At 53.8% G+C, this 27,901-nt stretch overlaps 2 protein-coding genes, 1 long non-coding RNA gene and 1 other non-coding gene across 7 annotated transcripts; 2 read left to right on the top strand and 2 right to left on the bottom strand.

The window, feature by feature from the left end:
- Positions 1-5,748: 5,748 nt before the first annotated feature.
- FOSB (FosB proto-oncogene, AP-1 transcription factor subunit) lies at positions 5,749-12,795 on the top strand. 3 transcript variants are annotated; one of them, XM_072774596.1, is made up of 5 exons: positions 5,791-6,501; positions 8,437-8,757; positions 8,999-9,106; positions 10,047-10,202; positions 10,343-12,795. In XM_072774596.1, exons 1-5 carry the CDS (start codon positions 6,376-6,378, stop codon positions 10,343-10,345), a joined length of 714 nt encoding a protein of 237 aa, XP_072630697.1. In that variant the 5' UTR covers positions 5,791-6,375; the 3' UTR covers positions 10,346-12,795. The 3 variants fall into 3 exon arrangements, with proteins under 3 accessions (XP_072630680.1, XP_072630697.1, XP_072630691.1); XM_072774579.1 differs by having other exon boundaries at positions 5,749-6,501; positions 10,047-12,795; XM_072774590.1 differs by lacking the exon at positions 5,791-6,501 and adding an exon at positions 7,136-8,281 and having other exon boundaries at positions 10,047-12,795.
- A 2,269-nt stretch (positions 12,796-15,064) lies between these two features.
- Positions 15,065-15,151, bottom strand: TRNASTOP-UCA (transfer RNA opal suppressor (anticodon UCA)). Its single transcript has one exon. It is a non-coding gene; the product is annotated as a tRNA-Sec (tRNA).
- A 3,787-nt stretch (positions 15,152-18,938) lies between these two features.
- Positions 18,939-27,530, bottom strand: RTN2 (reticulon 2). 2 transcript variants are annotated; one of them, XM_072774556.1, is made up of 10 exons: positions 27,326-27,530; positions 25,230-25,274; positions 24,639-25,109; positions 24,272-24,535; positions 21,486-21,693; positions 21,002-21,140; positions 20,791-20,860; positions 20,626-20,672; positions 19,687-19,745; positions 18,939-19,391 (listed from the first exon to the last, which is right to left on the bottom strand). In XM_072774556.1, exons 1-10 carry the CDS (start codon positions 27,357-27,359, stop codon positions 19,310-19,312), a joined length of 1,419 nt encoding a protein of 472 aa, XP_072630657.1. In that variant the 5' UTR covers positions 27,360-27,530; the 3' UTR covers positions 18,939-19,309. The 2 variants fall into 2 exon arrangements, with proteins under 2 accessions (XP_072630657.1, XP_072630666.1); XM_072774565.1 differs by lacking the exons at positions 24,639-25,109; positions 25,230-25,274; positions 27,326-27,530 and adding an exon at positions 23,590-23,722 and having other exon boundaries at positions 24,272-24,379.
- LOC140603877 (uncharacterized) lies at positions 19,283-20,823 on the top strand. The gene is made up of 2 exons (XR_012006861.1): positions 19,283-19,419; positions 20,777-20,823. It is a non-coding gene; the product is annotated as an uncharacterized lncRNA (long non-coding RNA).
- Positions 27,531-27,901: the final 371 nt, after the last annotated feature.

Below are 27,901 nucleotides of genomic sequence, written 5' to 3'. Positions count from 1 at the left end.
GGTTTTCATGCAACTCTGAGCAAGTCCATGGAGGCTCTTTGGGCCTATGCATCTGTGGGTGCATCTCAGCACAAAGAAATTCCGTGAGTCCACAGCTCTGGGGGGATCTTACCTGGCAGTGGGGTAAACTCAGCCAGTTTGTGCATGTGGAGTTGTGTGTCTGTGCAGACAGACAAAGGAGCATGTCAGTACCTATGTGGTTTGGTGTATGCACACCTCTGTGCTGTGGATGCACAACGGTGTGTGTTTGGCTGTGTGTGTGTGTGTGTGTGATTGTGCACTGACTTCGTTATCTGTGTATCTATGCAGACAAAAGTGAAAGGCATGTGCCTGTGTATCTGCTGCGTGTACGTGTCTTTCTGCCTCCACGGTTTGGATTCTGTAAACCAAACCTGCTTCTTTGCTGTACCCCTGAAAAATGTGTCCACACCAACCCAACCCAACTCACCAAGGATCGGAAAGACCCAAGGTCACCAGCTCGGCTCAGTTCCCCCCTTAGATCCAGGCAGGAAGTATGAGCAGGCCGACTGTTTATCAACACCTGGAGCCAGGCCCCAACACCCACGTACAGCCTCCCCGCCTGTCAACTGGTCTATAACATCTTTACCCCTCAAAGAGCATGATGGCAAAGGAACAGAGAGGCCTCGATATGCTTCTGCCTGAGACAATCTGTCAGGGTTTGAATGCATAAATGAGTGAATGGTGAAGATTCATTTAGTCAACAAATGTTTATTGAGTGCCTACTGAATGCCCGGCACTGTGCTGGACCTGGCTGTGACCCGGACAGCCTCAGCCCAGGCCTCAATTACAATGCAGCCTGGTGGGAGAGAAAGATCCAGTTCCCAGAGGGTGATGAATACAGAGCGACAGAGCTGGGAGGGGGGCTGCCTCGGAGGGCTACCTGGAGGAAGAGGCTAAGCAAGGGACAGGGAGAGTGCTCCAGGCAGAGGACAGAGCACATTCAAATACCTGAAGACAAGGAGGGAGACCATGACGTCTAGAACATGGAGTTAGCACAGGCCAGGTTATGGTGGACCTTGTGGGCCACGGTGAATGAGGAGTTTGAATTCCAAATGCAAATGTGCTGGGAAAGTCAAGCTAGGAGTCCCTCATCTGGACTACTTGGCTTCCCTTGCAGGCTACAGACACCCCCTCCAGGAGGCCTCCAGGACTGCTGAGTGGGGAGCTGGCCTAGCTAGCCAGTAAAACTATTCAATGCTGGGTACCAAGGGGCCAGCAGTAACTAACCCGCCTGGCCCTACAGTCATGGAGGTCACAGTCACAACAGCAAGACACACACTTGCAGGTGCATCCCACCCCCACCCAACTCCATGACGCAGAAACCCCCACAGACATTTCTCTTGGGGGCTGAAGCCCCAGCATCACCCAGGGGCTTGCTGGAAATGCAAAAGGCTCCATCAGATCAGCCCTGTAACCAGATTCCCCAACTGATTCGCCATCACACCAACAGCTGAGACGCCCTGCTCTCAGGCTTCACATCCTAGTTTCTTTTCTGTACAATGTGGATAATAACACAACCTCCTCCTGGGGCTGGCCCGCTGTGAAGATTAACTGAGGTAACGTGCATAAAAGCACCCAGCACAGCCTACTAAGCATTTGCTTTCCTCCTCCTCCTCTTCCTCCTCCTCCTTCTTCTCAGTATTAAATTACAGAGCCAGAAAGGGCTTTCAGAGCCCACTGTCATCCAGCTGTCTTGCTCTGTGGATGGGGAAACTGAGGAACAGGGTTGCAAGAGTTTTGTTCAGGGAAAGATAGAAGGATGTGCTGAGGTCCACCTTTGGCAGAGTTGCCTCCAGGGCTGCTTACAGGATCCTCTGAGCAAGGGGGGAGTTGGCACTGCCACCCCAGCCCCCACCCATGGGGGCAGAAGGCTGAGGGTTCCCTCTTCCCCCTCCCCATGCAGAGCCAAGCCCTCCAGAGCCAGAGCAGGTATGTACGTGTGTGAGTGAGTGTGTGTGTCTTGCCCTCTCCCCTATATTCCAGTCCTCCTCCTCCTGGAAGCTCCCTGGGATTGAGCCCTATGAAGAAAGATTTGCCTTGCCCACCCCATACTCTGTGAACAAGGTGTGCATACCTGTGTGTGTGTTTGTGTGTGTGTGCATGTGTGGTCACCAGGGCTAACGTTTCCCTAAGGCACAGAGGGCACGACACTAGGGCCTATGATAGTTTTAGGGCCTCACCCCCAAAATGCAATTTCTTTTAACATCAGAAGAAAAAAAAACAAACCCTGAACTTCTAAGTAAAAGAAAATGTTCTAATATATAGTATTCTCTGTCTTTATACCAATGCAGTCATAATAATCCCATTTTATTATTTTTCTAAAAGATTATTTATTTGAGAGGGAGAGAGAGATTGAGAGGGGCAGATGGAGTCAGGGAGAGAGAATCTCAACCAGATTCCCTACTGAGTGCACAGCCCGATGCAGGATTCGATCTCATGACCCTGAGATCATGAACTGAGCCGAAATCAAAAGTGTCAGACCCCCAAATGACTGAACCACCCAAGTGCTGCATAAAATATAATTTTAGATGTCTTTAAGGAGGAAGAAGGCAATGAAAACAAAAGTATCCATGGCTCAAGAGACTTATAATGTGACCTTGTGCATCTCTGCTTCAGGGTGACATCTTTAGGAGGGTGCACATCTGCAAAGGTCAGGATGGCTCTGTTTCTTTTTTTTTTTTTTTTTTTTTTAGTAGCATCATGCCCAGTGTGGAGCCCAACACAGGGCTTGAATTCACAACCCAGAGATCAAGACCTGAGCTAAAATCAAGAGTCAGATGCTTAACCAAATGAGCCACACAGGTCCCCCAGGGTGGCTCTGTTTTCATAACAAAACAACTCCCTACAATGTGCCAGGTGTGATCCAGAAGCTTTCCTGATACTCATCTTATGTTGTCCCCCACCAGCTCCATGAGCTGGGCACTATTCCTGTCCTCCTTTCCCAGATGAGGAAATGGAAGCTCCAAACATCACTAAATCAAGGTCATCCAACTACTAAGTGGTAGGACAAGAATGTAAGCCCAGGGTGTCTAGATTCTGGGTCTGCCTGTCAAGAGCATAAATGCAAAGTGTCTACATGAGCATAATCATATGCATGTGAATATATTGACATACATAACTCATTAAAAGCACAGGCTTGGCACCTGACTGGCTCAGCAGGTGGAGCATGCGACTCTTGATTTCGGGGTTGTAAGTTCAAGCCTCATGATGGGTGTAGAGATTATTTAACAATAAAATCTGAAAAAAATAAATAAACAAAATAAAAGCATGGGCTCTGACATGCTGTCTTGGCATCCCAGCTTTGCCGCTAATTTGCTGTGTGACTCTAAGAAAGTGACTCTACCTCTCTGGGCCTCTATTTCCTTGCAGGTTAAATGAAAGTTCCTACCTTACAGGAGTGTGGTGAGAAGAAAATAAATTAGTAGGAGGGCTGGGGAAGAGTTAGCCCTCATTATGATCATGTGCAGAGCGTCCATGTGCATCCACAGTGAAGGTGTGTGGGTCATGTGTGTCAGTGACCACATGACAGTTGTGTATTTCAATACGTGGGTGTGGGTGAAGCTGTTTTTCTGTGTGGCCATATATGTTGCTGGTCGTGGGTGAATGTCTGAATGCCCGCATGACCCTGTGAGTATGTGCCGGTGACTGTGTGGACGTGTGGGCCACCTGTGTCGGGGTGTAAGGGTGTGAAGATCTTTGGGCAGCCAGGGTATTTGTGTGTCTCCTTAATTCTGTGGGAGAGATGAGGGGCTTAGACAGGACAGGGAACGAGGGGTCACTCCCTGTCTGCTGCTGGAGCCGAGTCACTGCCTGCTGGTGGTTGCTGTGTCATCTCCTAGTCCTTGTCCCTACTTCCAGACTGATGGCAGACAGAGGGGGCGTAGGGGAATGGGGTGGAGGGCAAGCTTGAGGCTGGACTTTTGTCTGGAAACCTTGACCTGCCCAGATTGCCCCCTGTGTTCCTCCAGCCTTCCACGTCTCCCCATCCCCTCCCCACTATCAAAGCAGGGTACGAAGATTCTGCTGAGAATCAGGGTCCACCCACCCCCTCCTGCTCTGCCTCAGACCTGCTGTGTGACCCTGAGCCAGAGCCTCCCCCTCTCTGGGCTTCAGCAATCTCAAAGCGCTTCTCCCTCCAGGGCCGGGTTTGGCTCCACACTGGAGGGGAAGTACCGAACCCAGGATCTCTGAGATTTGTGAAGCAGCAGGTGGGACTCTTTCCAGTGGGCACTTAAGAGCCAGGGACTGTGGCATCCCAAATACCCAGATTAAACTCCTGAACTCTATTTCCTAACTGGGAGGGGCCGCAGGTAAGCAACTCTACCCCTCTGTGCCTGGGTCACAACAGTACACTGGGAGCAGACAGGCAGGTTCTCAAGGCTTAGAGCTTCTGCTCAGTATCACCGTTATCATTTCAACAATCCCAAGACCCAGTTTCTTCAGGGAGTTTCGCTGAACCAGGCAGTTCTCAGAAATCAGGAAGAAAGTAGGAGCTCTGGAGTTAAACATTCTGGGTTTGAATCTCTTGCCATCGGATCCCAGGCAAGTCCCTTAACCTCTTTGAGTATTATTTTCCTCTTTTATAAAGTGAAGATTTTCCTCCCTTAACCTTCAAACACCGTTTCGAGGATTACAAATCTCATATTCAAAGGCTTAGTACAGGAGCTGGTATTTGGTCATTGTTAAATACAGGGCATCTATTATTATTTTTATTTTATTCCTGAGAGACACATAGGCAGAGAGAGAAGCAGGCTCCCTGCGGGGACCCCGATGCGGGACTCGATCCCACCCGGGATCAGGACCCGAACCAAAGGCGGACGCTCAACCACTGAGCCACCCAGGCGCCCAGCATCTATTATTACTATTAATGATTCTTCACGCACACATTCGTTCTGTCTACAGGTAGGATTATAACGCGGGAAGGAGAGGTTACCAACCCCGTCAGCAGGGACGCTTCATCCTGAATTTCGCTCTCTACCCGCTCCGAACCTGCATACCTCCCCCGAACGCCGGGCTGCGGGGCCAGCGGGTTCCAAGACACACATCCTTTGTCCAGCCGGGAAAACTGAAGCTGAAACTCAGAGCGGGAAAACACTTCCCGAGTCAGGGCCGAAAGCCTCCAAGAGCCTCGGGGCTCCACCCCCACCTCCACTTTCACCTGGAGCAGCAAAACCCCTCCCACTCCGCTCGAGACTCAGTTTCCCCACCTACGTGACTCACGCCACGCTAGCCAGGGTCTCTTCCTGGGGATCTGACCTTCCTCTTGAGCGGGGGCGCTGCACCCCCGGGAGAACTGAGGGGGCCTGCCAGAGGTGAGGGGTACCCGCTTCTCGGGGTCTTCCCCAGGCTAGTTTCAGAGCCTAATAATACTCAGCCCCCGGGGCGGCGCGGTACTGCGCAGGCGCGGGCGGGTTCCGCAGGCGCGCGGGGTGAGCGCGCGAGCGAGCGAGGGATTCCCTCTGACGTAATTGCTAGGATACCAAACAAACACTCAGCCGCGCCGGCCGAGCTCCTTATATGGCTAATTGCGTCACAGGAACTTCTGGGAGGCGGGGCCGGGATCCCCTCCCGCCGAGGGCTCTGGAACGTAGCCCCCGCGACCCCCAGGGTCGCGAAGGTGATGCAGGTGGACAGACCGAGGCCAGGGCAGACCTCTTGCCGGACGGCGCGGGGCTGCGTTCGGCGGGGCCAGAGATTTTAGGAAGTTTGTGGAGCTTGGGTAGGGTGACGTAAGCAGAGAGGCGGGCCCCGGGCATATAAATACAGGCTGGCGGCTTTGGGCTTCATTCATAAAACTGAGAGCTACGGCCTCGGCGGGGACAGGCGGAGCTGGGACTTGGGGACTTGATTGTTGTGGTTCTTCTTGGGGGCTGTGAAGTTCAGCTTTTTTTTTTTTTCCGGCGAGAAAGTTTTGGGGGCTGGATTCTTCTAGATAATTCTACATTTTATTTTGGAGGAGCGACTTACTCTTTTTGTCTTCTTTATTACTCCCCTCCCCCCGTGGGACCCGCTGGACGCGTGGAGGAGACCGCACCCGAAGCAGATTCTGTACGGCAAGACAGCGCTTTCAGCCTCTGGGGGAGCGATCCCCCCCCACGCCCCTGGGTCCTACGGAGCCTGGACTTTCGAGGCACAGCGGCATCTTGTGGGGGCCTGGGCACCGCAGAGGAATTGCACAGAAACTTTGCCATTGTTGGAGCGGGACGCTGCCCTCATCCCGAGTTTTCTCGGACAGCGCGCTTTGGGGACGCGCTCGGCTCACCCCGGACTCGCACCTTTCTTTTCCACCCGGCCATAGCCTTGGCTTCCCGGCGACCTCAGCGTGGTCACAGGGCCCCCCCTGTGCCCAGGGAAATGTTTCAAGCTTTCCCCGGAGACTACGACTCCGGCTCCCGGTGCAGCTCCTCACCCTCCGCCGAGTCTCAGTATCTGTCTTCGGTGGACTCCTTCGGCAGTCCACCCACCGCCGCCGCCTCCCAGGTAAGTTCTGGAGGGTTGGGCTGCTGCTTTACGGGTTTTATTTCATTTATTTTTAAATCGGGGTGGAGCGAGCAATCCCCCCTCCCCAAATAAAGACGCACCGAAACTCAGGATCTGAGAAGAGACAGGCTCACCGCACACTTTGCAAACTGCAGAGTCGGGACGCGTTTGCAATTGGTGGTGTGCGCGGCTCGCAGGGAGGGAACGCGGAGGGGTAAGCTTGGGGGTGGGGAGAATGCTCCGTTCAGTGCAACGTGTATGCGGTGGCAGGGCTGAGAACTTTTAGCTCGCTCCGGGACTGCTCCCGACTCAGTCCCCAACCTGAAGCTAGAGCAGTTAGGCAGGTGGGCGAAACCCCAGGGAAGCTGCCAGTGACCTCCTCCCCCTTCCTTCTCCATCGGAGCGCCTACTCCGGCATCGGGCTGCCCTCGATCCCGCCGGCAAGCTGGCCTCGAACCCTCGCTTGGAAGCGCAGCCTCCGCCTCCTGCGCGGAGACGTAACGGGGGACCCGTGCGTAACGGCTGACGCGCTGGAATCCTCCGTCTGACGCGGGGCACGCACGGCGCGCGGCGCCCCCTTCGTCCGCCCCGCCCCTGACGTCCCGGAGCGTTCTATTTTGGAACGCCGGGGCCACGTTGCTAAGGGAGGGGGCAGCCCGGCGCTCCGATTGGCCGCCGCGGCGCGGGGTTTGGCCAATCAACTTTCCCTTCCTATTTGTAGGGTGCAGTTCCCTTCCCCCTCCCCTCCGTCCCCGGAACTCGTGGTTCCTCGGCACTGGGGTCTCTGTTACGGGCCTCTAGAGACCGAGTGATGGGATTCCTGTCGCGACAGGAGCGACCCTCTGCGATCCAATGGATCCACGAGGACCTTGCGGGGATCAGGACTCTCCGATCTCAGGGGCGGCGGGCGTCCGTGCGCCGGGGTCTCTTTGGGAAACATGGGTGCCCGTCACCCTCCTCCCAGGGCACACACAGACACAGCCCCAATCCCCCTGCTCCGGACGCCCGATCCCTCCGCTGTGTCCGAAGAGGGGACTAGAAACGCTAACCCTGGGGGAACCAGCCAGGTGGTCTCCAGGAGCCCCGCCCCCTCTGGGTTTCCAGGGCTCTGATTGGCCAGTGAGCCAGCCCATCCCTCACCACGCCCCCGGGAGAGTAGTTAAGCCTGCCGAGCAGTTCTAGGATTCCATTTGGGGGTGGGGGTAGTTGAGCGCCGCTGGGGCTGGGGGGGCTCGGGACCTGCTCCATTCGTTCCCCGTGGCAGGCTGAGGGAACCCGGGTCGTCACTTTTCTCTACCTGTCCGTCCACCGTAACCTGTCACTTGTCGGCCTCACTCCGTGGAGAGACAATTACTTGAAACGTTGTTCTAAACTCCTAGGCCAGTCCCCCAACACCCCTTTAACTAAGAACCACCCCCCTCCCCTGCACGGAGGTCTCATGGACCTTCCAGTCTCTCGTCCCCCCGGCTCAGAGGAGTGTGTGTATGTGTGTGAGTGTGGAGGAAGGCTTGGCCTAAGGCCTCTCCCTCTCCCTCCCCTTGCCTCTGGGGTGGGGGTGGGGTGTTGTGGCTGTGTGTGTGGCTGTGACTCCTTCCCGGGGGTTCTGTCACCCGGCTGTGTCCAGCCTCCTCCCCACCCCCCCACCTAAGAGTCACCAACCCGGGGTGTGATTCACCACCCGCTGGAACCGTGCAACCTTTCCCCGAAGAAGAAGGAGGAGGTAGAAGCCAGTTGAGCAGAAATCCTCTCATTAACCACTGCGTCACGGTGTAGTGGAAGGGTGGGTGTTGTGGCTTTTTGCCTGTGACACACACATCCACACCCGCTCGCCCTGTGCTCACTCACGGGGTCGGTGTGTGTATGTGTGTTGGGTGTGTGTGTGTCGGTGTCTCTGTTTGTGTGTCTACGCCTGTGTGTGTATGTGTCACCCCGTAGGAGTGCGCCGGTCTCGGGGAAATGCCCGGTTCCTTCGTGCCCACGGTCACCGCGATCACAACCAGCCAGGACCTCCAGTGGCTCGTGCAACCCACCCTCATCTCTTCCATGGCCCAGTCCCAGGGGCAACCACTGGCCTCCCAGCCCCCGGCTGTCGACCCCTACGACATGCCAGGAACCAGTTACTCCACGCCGGGCATGAGTGGCTACAGCAGTGGCGGAGCTAGTGGCAGCGGTGGGCCTTCCACCAGCGGAACCACCAGTGGACCTGGGCCTGCCCGCCCCGCCCGAGCCCGGCCTAGGAGACCCCGAGAGGAGACGGTGAGTAAGGCGCACCCGAACTTGGGGCTGGGAGTGGGAAGCAAGAGAGGTGGGAACTTTCTCACTCATGGGGTGAGGGGCCAGCAAGGCTTTAGTGCCACAGAAACCTTGCCCACAGTCAGTGAGGACCAGAGGGGTCCTCTTCTGGCCCTTGGGCCTTCTGGAAGAAGAGGAGGTTTGGAATGGATGGAGGCAGTGCATCATGTCCCCAAACCTCATGGCCTCTGTCTCCCCTATTCAGCTGACTCCGGAGGAGGAGGAGAAGAGAAGGGTTCGCCGGGAACGAAACAAACTGGCAGCAGCTAAGTGTAGGAATCGTCGGAGGGAGCTGACTGACCGGCTCCAGGCGGTGAGCATGGTCCCTGGGGCAGGGTGAGGGTACACTGACCCAAGGTGGGGGGCTCCCCATCCACTACCCCTTGCCACCTGCGCCTTTGGCCTGGCTCACTGCCACAGGTTCCTCTCAAGGAACTAGGTACGGGTGTGGCCAGACAGGGTAAAACACCCCCCCCTCGCCCCGCACACACAGCCCCTCATGTACTCCCTGCCCTGCCTGCCCTGGCTTATGACCTTTAAGAGAGGTCCTGTCCTCTCTCCTCCCTTTCGGGCTTGGGCAAGCCATAACCCATTTTGGACTCAGTTTCTCCATCTCTTCAATCCCTCGTGGAACCTTCCTGGTTCCTCCTAGTTTTGGCATTCCGGAAAGTCTGGGAAACAAAATGCTTTTCTCCTAGGTCAGTTTCTTGTCACATGCACCCATGCTTCTCAGACCATGGGCAGGTGGCATCTGCCACCGCTCCCTTCCCTTTTTTACAATTCACCTCGGTCTGGGAGCTGTGCCTGCAGGGTGACCCGCTGCCCTTTGAGGAAATCAGGGCAGAGGGGGTGGGATCCTCTCCTTCCCTGTGCCACCTGGCCTCTTCCCTGGGAGACGGGGAGGGAAGGATAACGGAGAAGAGGAGGTGGCATTAAAATCATGTAACGATTGCTCATTCGTTCAACAAACCTCCGAGTGCCTCTTGCAACCAGAGCCCCCCATGTCTACCGTTCTCAGTTCCCACTGAACATATGGGGAAAATGGGCTCCTCGGAGGCAAGACCCTTGTCCCAAGTCCCATCCATAGCACACCGGGACCCCCATATCAGGAGGTCTCTCCTCTCCATGTGGAGCTGCCTTCCAGCCCCCGGGGCCTCCGCAGCACGTCTAAGGGAGCTGCTTTCCGCCGACCCACCTTCTCTGGTCACTCACCGCCTTTTTCTCCTTCCCTCCTCTCCACGACTGCGCCTCAGGAGACAGATCAGTTGGAGGAAGAAAAGGCAGAGCTGGAGTCGGAGATCGCTGAGCTCCAAAAGGAGAAGGAGCGTCTGGAGTTTGTGCTGGTGGCCCACAAACCGGGCTGCAAGATTCCCTACGAAGAGGGGCCGGGTCCTGGCCCGCTGGCGGAGGTGAGAGATTTGCCGGGGTCAGCATCCACTAAGGAAGATGGTTTCAGCTGGCTGCTGCCGCCCCCGCCAGCACCGCCCCTGCCCTTCCAGACCAGCCAAGACGCAGCCCCCAACCTGACAGCTTCTCTCTTTACACACAGTGAAGTTCAAGTCCTCGGCGACCCCTTCCCTGTTGTTAACCCTTCGTACACTTCCTCGTTTGTCCTCACCTGCCCGGAGGTCTCCGCGTTCGCCGGCACCCAACGCCCCAGCGGCAGTGACCAGCCCACCGACCCCCTGAACTCGCCCTCCCTTCTTGCTCTGTGAACTCTTTAGACACAAAACAAACAAACACACAAGGGAGAGAGATTTGGAAGAGGAGGAGGATGAGAGAGAGGGGAAGAGACAAAGCGGGTGTGTGGCCTTCCTGCCTCTCCTGTCTGACTCTCTGCGACCACTGTCATCGGACAGGAGGACCTCCTTGTGTTTTGTGCCGCCTCTTGTTTCTGTGGCCCGGTGAGGCCAGAACGCTGGTGACTTTGGGGGCAGGGGTTGGGGAGGGAATGGACCCCCTCCCCCCAGCTGCCTGTTGGCCCTTTCACCTCAACCCAACCTCTGGGGATGGGAGGGGAGAGGGTGGGGGGAGGGTGTCTCGCTTTGGGCGGAGGGAAAGGGGTACTGGTGGTGAGCTGCGGGGTGGACTGGAGTCTTCCCAGAGAGGCCCGACAAGGAAACGCCACAGACCACTGCCCCACGATGTTGCCCACGCCCACCCTTCAGGGGGTAACCAGGCCGGTTCTCCCTGCTTTCCGGACCTTAGCTTATTTATCTGACATTTCCACGTGGTTAGATCCTCCTCTGAATTGAGCCTCCCTTTAAGGGAAGTTGATGCACCCTATGATAATCTCCTTCCCTGCCACCCAGACTTAGTCTGAAATGTGAACCTCCCTCCCTGGCTGTCCAGCCTCTCCCTCCCAGCAAAAGTGGCTCTGAATTTCTGGTCTCCTAAGGATCCCCCATCACAACCACCGTCCAATTCAGCCCCCAGTCCTCCTTTCTGATTACAGTGTTACCCCAAGCCTCCCAGCCTGGCTCAGCCTTCCCTCCTGGCCTTCCTTGCTGGGCCTCTCTGATTCAGGCAGCAGGGGGGCGCTGTGATGCCCGTCCTGCTGGAGTGCTTTATACTGTGAACCGGGTTGGCCGGATTGTGGGGTGGGGAGTGGGGGGCGGGGGAGGGAAGCCCAGTGGGACAGAACCCTTGCTGGGGGCGGGGAGAGAATTGTGTTCCCCACGCCTCAAAGCCTTTCCTTGGTCTCCCCTCCTCCCAGCCGCCTCCTTCCTCCCCTCAACAGTGAGTTAGTTAGACTCCAGGGGTGACAGTATCAAGAGTGGGGGTGACAGTTATCCACCCGCGTGGCCTCTGTCCTCAGGACCCCGCAGCCCCCAGCCCTGGCCTTCTTCTCTAAGGCCTGTCCCCCTACCCCGGCCTAGGACGCCCACTTCTCCCTCCTCGTGGCACCCCTACATCCTTTCTAGAAAGAGACTAATGGGAGGTTGCCAGGGGGCCCAGTATTTTTTTCCGGAGAAGATTTAAAGGCTGAGGCCTTGTCCCCACCCCCAACCCCCCAACCCCAATATTTTCGGACTGGCAAACTCAAAGGGGCTGGACTTCCACAGTCCCAGCTTCCTAGCCCCCCAGGCCCCCAGCCCCAGATTCTTGGTTTGGGCTCCCCATCCCTACTCTCCCCGTGCTTCACCTCATGGGAATTCTACCGTGAGGCTGATTGGTATTTTTTTTTTTTTTTTAATTTTAACTTCGGGTGGGCCACGCCGCCTTCTGTGCTGCATGGGAAACATTCCACGTGCCCCGTCCCCGCGCCCCCCGTCCCCGTGGCTATTTATCCCTTTCCTGGTTTCCGAAAGGCACTTATATCTATTATGTATAAATAAATATATTATATATGGGTGTGCGTGTGCGCGTGCGCGTGAGTGTGTGTGAGCGCTTCTGCAGCGTCGGCCTAGGTCACGTCCGGCCCCCCAAAGCAGTGCCGTTGAATTGGAAGCACTGCTTCTGGAACCTTCGAGGCAGCCTGTGTCAGGCTCCCGTTTTCCTCTGGCTGTCTCTAGCTGTCTCTTCTGATTGTCCCGGGCCCCTCTGGTCGTTTGGGGGCAGTGTCTCTGGCTGTCTCTTTCTCGAGTCCCTCCCACGCTGGTCTCTTCTCTGCCTGTTCTCACCTGGTCTTGTGCCCGCTCCCCCCCACCCCCCAGTGTGTCTCTTTTCTGATGGCCCCCCATCCTCCCCAGCTGTCTCCTGACTCTGGGTGTGTTGGGGACATGAGATTTTACTCTTGTGAACGAGCCTGAGGGATCGTAGATTTTTACAACCTGTATCTTTTAAGGATTCTGGGTGTGAGTGTGAGACTGTGAGCAGGGCCTGCCCCTGCCGGACCACAACTTATTGACTCCGCGACTGCCCCCACCCCATGCTGTATTTGTGATTCTCTTTTTTTGTATTTTGCACCTGACCGTGGGGGGGCTGGGGCTGGCTGGCACTGGGCCACGACCCTCCCGCCATGGTTCTGCACTGTCGCCAATAAAAAGCTCTTAAATATGAGTCTGCCAAGCTGTAGGGTCTGTTTGTCCCTGATACCCGTCCCCCTCCTTTGGCAGGAGGGTGCCAGGTTAGATCTGCTGAGGGGGCTGGACACACACATCACACATTCTGGGACTCCCACTTGTGAATCAGTCTGTAGCAGGACCACAGGACAGAGGAGGCTAAGCAGTCAGAGGACTTCCCACAGAGTTTGCCTCCTCTTAGAGGGACTGAGGCAGAACAGTGGGCGTGAGGAACTGAAATGCCAAAGGGTGTTTTAGGGGTTTCTTGACAATAGAGGAACTTAACCAGCCCCTGTATGCTCAGGATGAGCTGAGTGAAGCTTGAACAGGTAGAGAAATTCGAACCACGCATCCCACAGTACTAGAGATAAAAAAAATACTTAGCAATCCTCAGGGTTATATGAACCACAAAAACATGGATCACTTTACACTGAAGATGAGTTTCCTTTTACTTTTCCCATGACCATATTTTCTGGATTATGAACATATAGAGGCCAACCTAAAATGGAATGAACCAAAAATATTGCCACTTCATCTTTTCAAAGATACAGATGAACCATCCCCACTGCAAAATTCAAGCCCTGTCTTATTTGCACGGCAGCAAGTACTCTGGGAATGAAGTGATGGTCTGGAAGCCTTTGTAAAAGAATAAGCAGGGGCAGTTGTCATGATGGAATCACTTAATTTATTAATCAGTATGAAACATTTGCTAAGTACCTACTCTGTGCCCAGCCCACTGCTGGGCAGTGTGGGGGACACAGCAGGGACTGAGACAGCTCCAGACTCTGCCCTCCTAGGGTTCACAGTCCAGTGAAGGACATAGATCTGTCGGGAATGATCCAAAGTGCCCAGGGTTGGGGGAATCCATGGGGCTGGGGGAGCCCAGTGGGGCACATAACCTGGTCTGGGAGTCATCCTTCTTTGAGGAGGGATGGATGAGTTGAGTTCTGGAGGCTAAACAGAAAGTACAGAAGGGGATAGAAAAAGATGCAGTGAGTACAAAGAGCTGTTGGTGGGGAAATGGCTTGATACATTGAAGGAGCTAGAGGTTCATGGAGCAAAGTGTGTAGAGAAATTGTTTAGCAAGGACAGGATTCTGCAGGCTTAAGTTCCAGACTAAGAATTTAAATCTTTTCTTGTGGGCACTGGGGAGCCATGGCAGGTTTTGAGTGCACGAAAGGTAGGGGCAGGTTTTTGCTTCAAGAAGACAGCTTTAGCCACCAAGTGGAGGGTAGTTGGCCGAGAAAGGGGCAAGACTGGGGCAGGAGACCAGGGAGGGGCCTCAGGTGGGCATGCTGGTGTGTGTCGGGGAAGCCTGGAATAGGGGCAAGGCTATGAGATAGAGAGGAGGACCGGAATTGAAAAGACAGTAGGAGGCAGAACAGACAGGACTCAGTGAAAAGCTAGCTTGTGAAAGTCAGCACAGGGCAGTAGTAAATAGTATGGGCCAGGGGTCTGAGAGTCCTGGAGCCCTGGGACCAAGGCTGGATGACCTCGGACAAGAGGCTTCATCTCTCTGAACCTCAGTTTTCTCATCTGCAGAATGGGGCTATGAGGTGTTGGGAAGCTTATGCCTGCCGATGCTGAGTGCAGAACGAAGGTACAGTTATCACCCTCTTCACTGCTGTTATTGGGGCCACCTTGATCCCTGGCCTGGAATATTCTCCCCTTCTGTTGGCTCATCCCCTCTCATCCTTCAGGTGTCTGCCCACATGCAACTCTGACACCTCACCTGAACTCAGGTCTCCCTATTACATGGCCTCTAAGTTTGGCACTTGCTTTCCCAGTAGTTATCACCTTTGTGATTGTTCATTAAATGTGTAATTAATGATTGATTAATATTGGTCTCCTTCACTGGACTGGGAACATCATGAGGCTGGAGCCAGGGCTGTGATCAACACTGTGTGCCAGCACCTGGCACCAAGTAAATACATGTTGAATGAATGAATGAATGAATGAATGAATGAATGAATATCTGACCTATGAAGAAGTGCATGTGTGATTAAATATACGAATGAGCAAATACACTGAATAGGAGAATAAGCAAGTGAAGGGGAGAGATCAAGGACGATTTTCATCATCTTTTGGAATCTTCTTTGATATTCCCAGGAAAAGTGTCACCGTGGGAAGAGACCCGACTGGCGGAGATTAAAATGTGAAGCCGAGGATTGCAGTGACGTGACTAGGCGTAGAGCAGAGGGATGTTCTTTCTCACGACAATCCGCTCTAATGTGCAGTTTGAAAGGAATAAAAAAAGTTTGTTGTGTCGCCCGAAAGGTGGAATTGAACCACTCTGTCGCTAGACAGCTACAGGTTTGAAGCCTGCACCCCAGACCACTGAGGATCATCCGGGCAAGGCTTGCCTGTCTCCACACAGCTATATAAAACTCAGAAATCGCTATCTTTTTACAATTATGGTCGTACAGTTTGGGAGGGTGTGAGATTGTCGGCTCTGATATCTATAAATTCTCCCCAACTACGACATATATCCTTCCAAAATGTTACCTTTTTTCTAGCATGGTATGAATCATCCTCGCTTTGGAAACCATCTTCATTTGCATAGCGCCGCGCATTCTGGGACAGGGACAGGACCCAGTCGCCTCTAGCTGTTAAAGGGCCCGAAGTCCCCTTATCCAAGTGAGAAGTTTGGTTTTTTTTTTTTAGGAGGAGAAACTCATAAGTCGGCTTTCAGAAGGCCGTTCCCTGAAAAAAAAAAAAAAACCCGAATTCGAGTGAGCGAGTTCCTGCTAGAGTTTGATGAAACCCAGCCCCGCGGACTCCGGGTAGGCGGTTATGGGGCTGGTGCGACACCTGCTGTTCATTTGTGGAACTTCACCGGCCTACAGAGTCCAGGGTTCTTTCAAATATTTATTGAGCGCCTACTGAGTCCCAGGCACTGTCCTAGGCCACGGGATGACAGAAATTCTGTACCCGTTGAGCTTAAGACACTAGAGGTCATCAATTTAGGCACCTATATCTTATGGCCAAGGAAATCTAGGCTTAGAAGCAGATTAGTACCGTACCCTGGTCTACACGACCCATTCACCTGGGGGAATCAAACCTGTGCCATCGTAATTGTTAATACAAAAAAGTGACCCTTTTATAATTTAAGTCACTCGTTCTGGACCACATGAAACCTACCGAGGGCTCCCATCTCAGAATAAAAGTCAAAGTTCTCACCACAGCCTTTAAAAATCTCTATATTGTAGTTCCTTCATTCCTCTGACCCCATCTCCTAATCTGCTGTCCTCATTTTTTTGGCATCTGGAATACAGATCTCCTGCTGCACACACCAGGCATGGTTCTTTCCCAGGGCCTTTGTGTTTGCTGATCCTCCTGCCTGAATCTCCTTTCCTCCACATGTCCACTGACTCACTGCCCCCCATCGCTCTGGCCTCTGCTCAAATACCACCACCTGGTGAGGTCTTCTTTGACCACTCAGTTTAAAATAGCAAGTCCTGGGGACGCCTGAGTGACTTAGTGCTCGAGCATCTGCCTTCCGCTCAGGGCTTGATCTTGAGTCCTGGGATCAAGTCCCACATCAGGCTCCTCATGGGGAACCTGCTTCTTCCTATGTCTCTGCCTCTCTCTGTGTGTGTCTCTCATGAATAAATAAATAAAACCTTAAAAAATTAAAATAGCAAGTCCTGGCACTCTATCCCCTTACCCTGATGGGCTTTTCTCCACTTCTGATCACCAGTTACCATATTCTATGCCTGTTGGCTTATGGTCTGTCTGTTCCCACTAGAATATCAGTTCCATTACACTATGGACTTTGTTTTGGTTTATTTCTGAGTCCCCACTGCCTAAAGAGAGCTTGAGAACTTAGCATATGCTTGGTAAATGTTTGTAGGATGGATATAAGACCATGCTTCTCTGAGCCTCGATTTCCTCATCTGGAAAACAAGATTAGTACAACTGATTCCAGTTGTGGAGGAATCAAAATGAGCAGATGGATATAAAACTCTGGGGTGCACTCCCTAAAGGTTGTTTCAAACTCCAACCTGTTTCTAGATTCTTGTAAGGGTGCTAAGGATGGGCTTGGGGGCTTTAACCATTCTTGGACCCATAATTATTTTTTAAAGATTTTTATTTATTTATTCACGAGAGACACACAGAGAGAGGCAGAGACATAGGCAGATGGAGAAGCAGGCTCCCTGCAGGGAGCCGGATGTGGGGCTCGATCCCAGGACCCTGGGATCATGACTTGAGCCAAAGGCAGACATTCAACTGAGCCACCCAAGTGCCCCAACCCATAATTTCAACCAGTCCCTCTTTCTCCATTCATTTTTTATAGGTTTTTTTTGTTGTTGTAGTTAATTTTACTTTGAAGTAATCTCTACACCCAATGCGGGGCTCCAACTCACAACCCTGAGATCAAGAATAGAAGCTCCACTAAGCAAGCCAGACACCGTCTTCCATTCTTCATTACGAAGCGACACTATCTTATGGAAAGTGTGAATAAAAACATATTTAGGAAATCTCATTATTTTTAAATTTGGAAATGGAGAACATGGTCCCTGCTTAGCAGGTCTAGATTCAAGCGAAGCCCCCTTAAGCTCTCTCTTTCTTTTTCTTTTCTTCTTTTTTGTTACATAGCTGCTGCTAGGCAACCCCTACACACAAAGACCGGGGCTGTAACTACTAGTCCTGCAACATCATTATCTATCTCCTAAAATGTGACATACGTCTCTAGCGGCAAGTGAGATGATTTTAGGTGATGCACGAACAAACCGTTTAAATGTTAATACTTTTGTGTTTATTTTTACTGTTACCTTCTATTTCTAGCAAGTGATACTTCCATAGACGTGAAATATTTTTTTTTTTTTAAAGACATTTGTTTTCAGGGCACCTGGGTGCCTCAATCGGTTAAGTGTCTGCCTTCAGCTCAGGTCATGATCTCAGGATCTTAGGATCGAGTCCTGCATCAGGCTCTCTGCTCAATGAGGAGCCTGCTTCTCCCTTCCCTCCGCTCGCTTATGCTCTCCCTCAAAAAATTAAATAAAAAAAATATTTTTAAAAGACATTTGTTTTCTTTTTAATTAACCGATTTAAAGAAAAATATTAGATGAAAAGCAGAATGGGTGATAGAAAGATCATGAAGGTTAATGAGGGAATGACTGAGATTCGGGGAAACAATGTCATAGCTCACAAGCAGCTTCTGTTTACTGGGCATTTAGTGTGTGCTAGGCCCTGCACCAAGGGTTTTACAAGTCCACACAGTTATGATGACAGTTTTCCATTTGAGGAAACTGAGGCTTCAAGAGGTGAAATTACCGGATACCTGGGTGGCTCAATGGTCCAGTATCTGCCTTTGGCTTAGGTCATGATCCCAGGGTCCTGGGATGAAGTCCCACATCAGGCTCCCTGCAGGGAGCCTGCTTCTCCCTCTGCCTATATCTCTGCCTCTCCCTGTGTGTGTCTATCATGAATAAATAAATAAAATCCTTTAAAAAAAAAAAAAAAAAAGGAAGTGAAGTCACTTGCTCAAGGTCACATGGCCAAGAGGTAGTGAAGCCAGGATTCAAATCCAGGTCTCTGGGTCATTAGCACCCAGTTTCCTGCCTCCTTGTCCCTTGGTTTTGGAATCTGAGGCCCAGAAAAGCCATGAGGCCCTTTACTTGGTCCCAAGGCAAGTAGATAGAAAGAGGTGGTTGGATGAGGACATTTGAGAAAGAGAATAGCCGTGGCTTCCTGACTTATTAGGTGTTGGGGCTGAGGAAGTAGGAATCTAGGGCTGTAAAGAGGTCTCTTGCCTGGTGACAAAGTGGCATAGGGGATATCCCTGAGCTGGAAATCAGGTAGGGCAATAAAAGGTGTGGACATGTTTGTGGGGGGAGTTGTCCAGAAGGCAGGTGGGCATGGGTCTGGGGCTCAGGTGAGAGGGCTGCCTGGCAGGTAGGGTGCGGGGATCGACTAGTGATGTCTGCCTTGGGCAGAGGCATGGAAAGCTGCCGTCACACTAGCCCTGGGACAGAGGGTCTCTCAGCATCTTCCCCTCGATCATTTCATAATATAAACAGATTACGAGGGAGCTTCTTCTGGAAGGCTGGGGAAGGTTCCTCCGTGAATACCACTTAGGTGCTTTTCGGTGCAGGAAGGTGAAAGCTGGAGGAGGCTGGAAGCACAGGAGGCCTTGGGTTTTCCACAGGAGTCTTTATTACAGTGTAAATCCAAGCTCAGGCCTCCCCTGGGCCCCATGCAAAGCCCTGGCTTTGGGGCTAGTGGCGTCCAGGAGACACCAATCTCTCACGGCGCCTCCAGCGGCGGGGTCACGGAAGTGCAGGGCGGGTGGCCTATCTAGGCGACTACAAGTCCCAGCAGGCGCCACGGCCAAAGGTGCCTCGCCTTTCCGGGACTCCTAGAGCAGAGCCTCTTGGGAGATGTAGTCCTGGCCGCTCAGGAAATGGCTCGGGCGGAGGCGGAGGGCGGGCGGGGACGGAAGGGAGATGGAGTTGGGCAGAGGGCTGCAGGGGATGGGGGCAGGCGTCCCGAGGGCAGAGACACCCCTTTCATTCGGCTTTGGCTTTGGATCCAGAGACTGCAGCTGCTGCCGAGGCGAGGGCTCCGGACCCTGGGATCTTAGCTCGGATCCTGAGGGAGAAACAAGTGGAGTCATGAGGTGGGGCAAGAGACATAGGAATCTAAGAACTATGGGGAAATCTGGATGGGGGGCGGGGTGTGTGTGTGTGTGTGTGTGTGTGTGCGCGCGGGCAAGCTGAGTGCCCCGAGCCAGTCCTTGCCCTCCACCTAATGGCCTGCGTTGAAATTTTTTTGAGGAGGGGACATTAACCCCAAGAAATTTAGGGATAGATAATATCCGGGAAAAAGTTCCTAAGCTTCTCCCCCCCCCCCCCCCATCCCATCCATCTCCATCCCATGCCCTTACTTAGCTTTGATGTGGCTCAACTGATTGGTCACCAATCCCACATACTGGTCCATCTGGGCCTGGAAAAGACCAAAAAGGAGAGATTTGAGAGCTTCTTCCGGATTCATTCAGGAGGTTGCTTCCTCTCCCACCTCCAAATGAGCAATTGGGGAGAGTGGCCCACCACTGGACCTTCGACTCCAAGCCTAATAAAATACCCTTGAAAGTCAGAAGTTCAAGCTGAGGTGTCAGTCGGTCGGGCCGAGCTCTGCGTGGGGAATGATGTCGGGTAGACACGCAGGAAATTGCCAGTAAGTCTGTTTCCCGGGAATGACTATTAATCTTCGAGTGAGTTGTACGTGCGTGTGTCTGTGTGTGAGTCGGGTGAGAGTATGGGGCATCGGGGTTGGTTGTCAAGTCGCTGCGTGGATTGACTTAAATACTAGTTTAAATCACAGTGTGACCGCCTTTGAGAGTCTTGATGATTCCAGCATGTGAGGGAGTTAGTACTATCTCTGGCAGACATGTGTATCATTTGGCTCTCAGCTGTGCCGGGAAAGGGAATGTCAGTCCATCTGCCTGTCTCCGGATAGGATATATGGCAGTTGGCCTCGGTTCTCTCAGTGTTCTGGGCCACAGCCATCCCACCCAAGGTTGACCGAGATGTCAGTCCCTGGCAGTTTGGGGGTGAAAGCATCGGTTAGTCCTCCTGCCTTGGGTTGGGGCGTGTCAATAGGATCCTGGCTCTGCTAAGGGGACCCCAATCAAAATGCTTATTATCTCTGGCTGTTGAAACATATCCGTTCTACTCTAGCTGTGTTGAGGAGGGGCCGTAGGCAGACCACCTGTGCCTGGCTGGGACATCTGTCAGTAGGACACTGGCTGTGGTGGGGGGCGAGGGAGGAGTCAGACCACCTGTGTTTGCTGGGACACTGCCAATGGAGGGCCTGTCACACCCACCTGGTGTTGCCGGTACAGCAAGGGGACAGTGAATAAACCGATCACTCCTGTAAGTACAGAAATGGGGATCAGGGTTCTCCCAAGAGATTAACAGTTCCATCTAGAACCTTGTCCCCCACCAAACCCCAGTGACCCACCTCCCCACCCACAGGTTTCCCAGCTCACCCAGAATGAGAAGCGTCAAACCGTTGAAGACGGCACCCACGAAGGTCAAGATGTAGAAGAGAAGGGCCAGCTGGAGGTGAGGGTCAGTGTCAGCAGAGCCCGCAGGGCAGTCCCCAGGCTGTGACCTTACCCAGCAATGGCCCTCCTACCCCCCAGGGGCAGCAAGGTGAAAGCTGGGAACCCAGGAGGGCAGTGGGGGTTTCGGGGGCACCTTGAGGGAGTCCACGAGGTCTTCTACCAGGAAGAAATGCCGCAGCTGGATGGCCATAGAGACCACTCGGGACGCGATCTGCTGGGACAAACGTTCCATCTGCTCCCGAGTCAGGGTCAGGTCCACATCCAGATAGGCCCTGGGACGACAAAGAGGTGTCAGGCACCTCACTGTGTGGACCAGCCCAGTCTGAGGGGTGTGTCTGGGACATGAGCAATAACTAGGGGTGTGAGGAGGCCAGGTGTAGTGGCCTAGGGTCAAGGTCAGGGGCAAGAGATGAGGTCAAGGATTAAGGGTAAGAGGTTAGAATCAGAGAGGTTAGGGCTGGAAATCGGGGTCAGAGTCAGGTTGGAGTCAGAAACAAGAACAGGGTGGGTCATGGTCAATGTGAGTTGTGCCTGGTTGGAGTTCAAGGGCCACACCACCCATTTGGTCAACACTGAGGTCTAGACAGAGGTCAAGGTTAGGGGCCAGGGGTTCTCACTGGAAGGGGTTGGCACCATCCCCCCGGTGCACGGCCTGCAGCACTTTTCGGTAAACCCTGAGAGAGATGGTGCCACAGAGCAGCAACAGGGCCACATGGGCGGTCACGGACACGATGCTAAAGTGCAGGAGGCAGAGCAGGGAGACCATGAGGCCTGTGAAGACCACTCCTGACGTCCTTGTGTCCTTCCAGTACAGCAGGTCCGCCACTGTGGAGGGAGAGGGGACCATCAGTCTGGGCTTTGGACCTGGCCTGACTGATCTCTTGACCTTCTGCTTCCTGTCTCAGGACTGAACCTTGACTTCTTGAACACACCTGGCCTGCACCTGAACTCAATTTCCCAATTTCTAGTTATCTTCTTTTATTCCGAGCTGCTTCCCCTCTTCTCCTGGAAAGCCCAAGTTAACCATCTAGCAAATTCCCTTAATCTCAGTCCTGCCCATAGAGTATGTGTGGATGCAATTTTTGGTCATTGCTTATGAAAAATAGAATCATATATACACTTTTCTGCATCATGCACGTCCTACTCTTTTCCCTCCTAGAATTCCTTCCTCGTCAGTTGGAATAGCTCTTAATTCATTCTTTTTTTTTTTAAGATTTTATTTATTCATTTGTCAGAGAAAGAGAGAGAGCACAAACAGAGGGAGTGACAGGCAGAGGGAGAAGCAATCTCCCTGCTGAGCAAGGAGCCTGATGCAAGATTGATCCTAGGACCCTGGGATCATGACCCGAGCCGAAGGCAGAGACACCCAACCCACTGAGCCACCCAGGCATCCCTCTTAATTCATTCTTTATAAGGGTTCCACAGTATTCTGTAGTGTGGCTGTACCATCGTTCGTTTCATTCAACATTTATCTATTGCTGGGTCATTCATTTGGTTTCTTAACCCCCATTCCTCAACAGTGCTGTAAGCACCAGCCTTCTACAGATATTCTTACCTCCCTGCAGGGAGGTTCTATTTCTGAGATAGAATCCCAGACGTGAAATGGCCAGGTGGACTAGTCCTGTGTTTCTGAATGTCCTTAGTATTATCAGATTGCTTACTAGCAGAACTATTAACAATTTTCATTTCCATGAGCAACTTGAGAGTGATCTTTTCTCACATCCTGCCCGATAATGGGTGTTATTGTTCTTTTCATTTTTTGCCAACCTGACAAGTGTAAAGTGGTATCTTCTTGATACTCCCACCAGCACACTCTTCTAAGTCCTAAATGTATTAAAAATACCATCCTCAAAAAAAAAAAAAATCCTCCTTTCTAAGCCTTGATTCAAATTTCTGACTCCTTTCTGAGATGCTAAATTTGCCTCACAAGCCCACCCTGAGCCCTGACCTCCAGACTCTAATGCTTCATTTTTTGGGGGGTGGAGGGGGGCTCTATGTGCAACCTGGGGCTTGAACTCACCACTGGAGATCAAGAGTCGTATGCTCTACCCACTGAGTCAGCCAGGTGCCCCTCCAACGTTTCATTTTGCCCATCTAAATGTTAACGGCCTTCCCAATAATGTGATCCCATCTGAGACCTGAACCAGGAGCCCAATACCCTTCCAGATGCTCCACCCTCTGACCCTCACTTGGATCAAATTCTGACCCTTCCAAACTGATCCCCCTCAGAGTCTGACTCTCCTCACTTCTGTATCCTGATAACACGTCCTCCCATCTATCTCTAACTAGGGCAGGCCTCCCCCTACCCGCAATGCAGGGCCCTCCCTTGCAGGCTCCCCAGGGCCTGTGCCAACTGGTGGGGGAGGGGCCGGGTCGTCTTAGGCGGGGGCTAAGTTTAGGCACGCTGGGGGGAGGGGGCCTGGCCCACAGCTGTGCTGGCCTGTCCAGGTCCTGAGTGACAGCGCCGCCTGGGCCTGAGGCTGGGGGAAGGGGGCCTCCCTGCTCTCAGGCCCCAAAACCTCCGCTCGGGGGAGAGGGGACCCCGTGCTCCCTCCACTCCCTCTCTAGACACCCCCACACACCCCCAGCCTCCGCCGGCAGCTCCAGGGAATCTGGGACCAGTAGGAAACATACCCGCAGATTTGAGGGGCATAAGAGAGAATCTGGACCCATTGACGCCGTTCCCCAACCCCGTCCCACCAGCCCGCTCCGCAAGCCCACCTTTACTCCCCATCTCGGCTCCAAGTGAGAGGCTGCGGACACCGCTACTTCTCAGGGATTTTGCCCGCTTCGGTGGAACTCGCAGGGAGGGAGTAGGGGGCGGGGCCCCTGTGTACCCAGCCAATGGCTCTCCCTAGAGGTGGGGACAGTTCCAGAAAGGGGTGGCTTTCTTTGTAAACACCCAAAGGCAGTGCTGTCTGTAATCAACCCACGGCCATTCGTGGAGGCTAAGCGTATTTTAGAGGAAGGTGGGGTCTGTTTGCAACGGGCCAACGGATGCGGTCAGGGCAGAGGAGCGTTTCAAAAAGGCGCAGAGTTAACTTATTAATGTCCCATGGCCACAACCAGAAGACAGCAGTTATTTTTTCGGGGATCTGTCCTGTCCAAAAGCAGCCTCTAGGAGGAGCACCCCAAAAGGGGAATTTTTTTTTTAGCCACCAGCCAATCGTAATGCTCAAAGGAGGGCTCAAGTCTCAACGTGGGAGGGACAACTATATAAAAAGCCAATGGCAATCTTAGATAACGGGAAAATTTGCCTAAAAGGGCGGAGTTTATATCTAGCCAACGGCAATACCTTCTCTTCTCCAGGATCCTCACTTCCTTCGCGAGGTGGGTCCCTTTAAATGCCGACCCTCCCACTTTCGCTGTGGTCCAAAGGAGCACCTTCACTCACGCACATTACCTAGAAGGAGTGGTTCCAGTGTGAATTCTGATTGGTCCGTGCTATCGAGGCACTGCCCCGTGATTGGCTCCTGCTCCAGATGCCCCCGCGGCTCTTCCTCCTTCTGGTCCGGGGAGGGCTCATCAGGCCAAGAGTTCGAATCCCGGGATCGGGGTGGGGACGGGGTACCCGCCTGAGGGGTTCCAGAGCCCGGGCTGGGCTGCGGAGTCAAGACTTCCGACGGCGGCGGTAAGGACTGAGGGAGTCCGAGTTGTAGGTCCAGTTCTGGCGCGTTAGAAAGAGAAGGCCGTGAGTTTTCACCTTGCAGCTGCCCTGAGGAAAGACCACCCACCCTGTGGCTTCGGTCCCAGCGCCTCTGACATCTCACCTTTCCCAGCCTCTCCAGCCTCCGAGCCGTCTGGCTCCTCGTCCTCCAGTGGGGTGGAGCTACTTGTGGCAGAGTCTTCTCCGGACCCCGCTCCCCGGGCCGCCCAGCCCAGCTGGTCCAGCTGGAGCCCTAGGTCCTCCAGGGGGCGTCCGGCCGGAGGGGCAGTTTCAGGGCCACTGCGGCGCCCAGGTTCCGGGGATTGGCTCAGGCTGGGGATGCTCTCCAAACTGTCGCCCAGGCCAGGCTGAGGGGGCGGGTCTCGCGGTTCAGAGACTGAGCGGCCCTGGGGTCGGGGGCGGCGGGCAGCTGAATCCCGGCGGGCCCCAGAGCCCACCACACCATCGAAGGCGATGTAGGAGAAGGTCAGCTCCCGAGGGGTACCCCAGTCCTGCGACGTGGTCTCTTCCTCCTCGTCCTCTGAGAATTCTCGGGCTGTGTGAAGCTCCCGAAAATCTGAGTCGTCATTCCCTCCTGCAGTGAGCAAAGGAGGGTATGAGCTACTCTAAGTGGGACCCTGACCCTCTCTTCAACCCCCCGGCCCAGCTGTGAGCCCCTTCAAGGCTCACTCTCACATCCTCCCCCTCCACTTACCTTCTGTGGAGTCAGGGGTAGAGGAGGCTGTAGACGGAGCTTCTTCTGCGAGAAGGAAAGAATCGAAGATTCTTAGAAGCTTAGACTGTCGGAATCACAGAAGTGTGCCAGTCCTGGAAACTTGGACGGTCCGAATTAAGGAATCTTAGAATAGTTGAATCACAGGACCTTTAGAACATTCTACAGACTGTAAAACCTTACTATAGTGCTATCAGAAGTTCACCCTTATAAGCTCAAATCCAGGGATTTTGTTTTTAAAGATTTTATTGGGATCCCTGGGTGGCGAAGCGGTTTGGCGCCTGCCTTTGGCCCAGGGCGCGATCCTGGAGACCAGGGATCGAATCCCACGTCGGGCTCCTGGTGCATGGAGCCTGCTTCTCCCTCTGCCTGTGTCTCTGCCTCTCTCTCTCTGTGACTATCATAAATAAATAAAAATTAAAGATAAATAAAGATTTTATTTATTCATGAGAGACACAGAGAGAGAGGCAGAAACATTGGCAGAGGGAGAAGCAGGCTCCCTGAAGGGAGCCCAATGCTGGAATCAATCCCAGGACCCCGGAATCATGACTGAGCCAAAGGCAGAAGCTCAACCACTGAGCCATCCGGGTGCCCCTCAAATCCAGGAATCTTAATCTTAGAGTCTTCAAATTAGGAATTTTAGGAGGCTTCAATCAGTTATTCTTTCAAAAACCTTTTATTGAACACCTACTATGTACCAGGCACTGTTTTAGACTGAGAATACAAATATGAACAAAACAGACAAAATCCCTGCCTTGTAGGGCTTATACTACGTGGTTGAGATAGACAGTACACAAATATATGATGCTGGGTGCTAAGTGTGCAGAAAACAATAAAGCAGGGTAAGGGAAGTGAAAGTGAGAGGATGCTATTTCAGACAGGTGGATCAGGAAGACTTCTATGATAAGATTATATTTAAGCAGAGACTTGAATGAAGTGAGGAATCCTACAGGTGTCTAGGGAAGAGTCTTGCAGGCAGAGAAAAAAGTCCAGTGCAAAGGCCCTGAGACAGGCACTATGCTTGGCAAATCTGAGGAACAGAGAGGTGGAATAGAGTGACTGGGAGGAAGAAGGGTGGGAGATGAGGGCAGAGAGAGGTAAGTAGGGATTATGTAGGGCCTTCCTTTGTAAGCCAAAGTAAGGGCAAGATCTTAGGATGCTGGGATGATGTCCTTTAATGTTGAAATAACAAATGCTCAGAATTTTGGCATCTGGACTCCTAGGACATGCAAGTGGCCAGATCTGAGAGTGTTGAAATTCTCAGCTGCGGGAACCACGGGGGTGTGAGACAGAAGATGTTAGCCCAGGACTGTTAGAGCCCTGATCTCAGAGATCGTGAGGATCAGATAAGGCATTTTTCAATTGTGGAACCTAGCCCCTCAAAGCTAGCTTGGGGTTTTGCCTACAGGAGATGCTCAATGCTGCTTGGAAACTGAAATCAGATGCACACCCCCCACCCCCGTCCCCACCTCGTTTTGGCAGCTGGGGAATCGGAGGCCCGGAGTATAATGGGTGTCTTCCAGGGTTACTACTAATCAGTGGTAAAGCTCAAGTAAGGACCCAGGAGTCCTGGCCCCAACCCAGGGATAGCTGTTTCCAAGGGACAGGATGTTGGACAATTTGGGCGAGGTCGGGGAAGCCTCTGGGTCTGGGCAGAAGACGGAGGTGGGATGCGAAGATGGATGAGGGGGGGTGGAGTGTGGATCCCTCTTCTTTATCCTGGCTCTACCCCTCCGTTCAACTCCCCTCCCCGCAGGCTGCGGCCAGCACCAGGGCGAGGGGACAGCTCCCGGAGAGCGTCCTCATCCCTGGGTGGGGTCCGGCGCCATATCCTAGAGCCCGGCGCGACCCTCGCCAGTTACCTCGGTGCCCCCCACCTCCGCCTGGACTCACTTAGGTCCTCCGGGTCAGGCTGCCCCCGTCGCCACTGGAATGCGGGGGGAGGGGAGAGCTTCCTTTGTCTCCTTCATCTCCTCCCCCATCCCAATTCTCCCGCGACCCGGCACGGAGGGGTTACTGGGGAGGAGCCCACCCGAGCCTCTGGGCCCCACACCAGGCCTGAGCTTCCCCCTACTCACTGCAGTGGGCGAAGACCGGCAGGACCTGCCCCATGGCCCTCCTCGGGCCTGCATCGGGACCCCCGCCCACTCCGGCCACGCCGCCCTGGGCCTGGGGCCGCGGGCGCTCATCTCCGCCGCGCCCACGACGCCGCCGCCATCCTCGCCGCCTCCTCCTCCGGGGCCGCTCCAGCAGCAGCAGCAGCACCCGCCGCCGCCGCCCTCTGCTCCGCTCGGCGGGGGCGGGCGGGGCCGCGGTGGGGAAGGCACTGCAGCGCGGGGCCGGGGGCGGGGCCAGAGGACCAGCGGGCGGAGCTCAGAAGCGGGCGGGGGGCGGGTAAACACCAAGGGGCAAGGAGGGGCGTGGCCTTTCTACGAAGGGGGCGGGGCTAATAGGTTATGCTACTAGGCGGAAAAGGCGCGGAAGGCGGTCTGAAGGGCGGGGCCTGATGGACGGGGCGCGGCCTCTAGCGGAAGAGAGGAGGAGCCTAGGGTAGGACCCGGGGAGGGGCTCGGGGGGAGAAGGATGGACGCGCCTAGAATGAGGGCGTGGATCTCAGTATGGGTTGGGGCGGAGCCAGGGGAGGCATTCAGCAG

Source organism: Canis lupus, chromosome 1 (assembly GCF_048164855.1).
Source record: "Canis lupus baileyi chromosome 1, mCanLup2.hap1, whole genome shotgun sequence".
Classification (NCBI taxonomy): domain Eukaryota; kingdom Metazoa; phylum Chordata; class Mammalia; order Carnivora; family Canidae; genus Canis; species Canis lupus.
Note: the sequence above shows the minus strand (reverse complement) of the source record. Positions and strands in the feature narration are given on the sequence as shown.

Bases quoted from the DNA above. Each gene is read 5' to 3' on its own strand.
- RTN2 (XM_072774556.1), bottom strand. From the start codon at position 27,359: ATGGGGCAGGTCCTGCCGGTCTTCGCCCACTGCA. The intron at 20,673-20,790 runs GTGAGCTGGGAA...CTGTACTTACAG, and splicing joins TTTGACGCTTCTCATTCTGG to GAGTGATCGGTTTATTCACT. The intron at 19,746-20,625 runs GTGGGTGTGACA...GGTCTTTTCCAG, and splicing joins TGCTGTACCGGCAACACCAG to GCCCAGATGGACCAGTATGT.
- FOSB (XM_072774579.1), top strand. From the start codon at position 6,376: ATGTTTCAAGCTTTCCCCGGAGACTACGACTCCGGCTCCCGGTGCAGC. The intron at 8,758-8,998 runs GTGAGTAAGGCG...TCCCCTATTCAG, and splicing joins GGAGACCCCGAGAGGAGACG to CTGACTCCGGAGGAGGAGGA. The intron at 9,107-10,046 runs GTGAGCATGGTC...ACTGCGCCTCAG, and splicing joins TGACTGACCGGCTCCAGGCG to GAGACAGATCAGTTGGAGGA.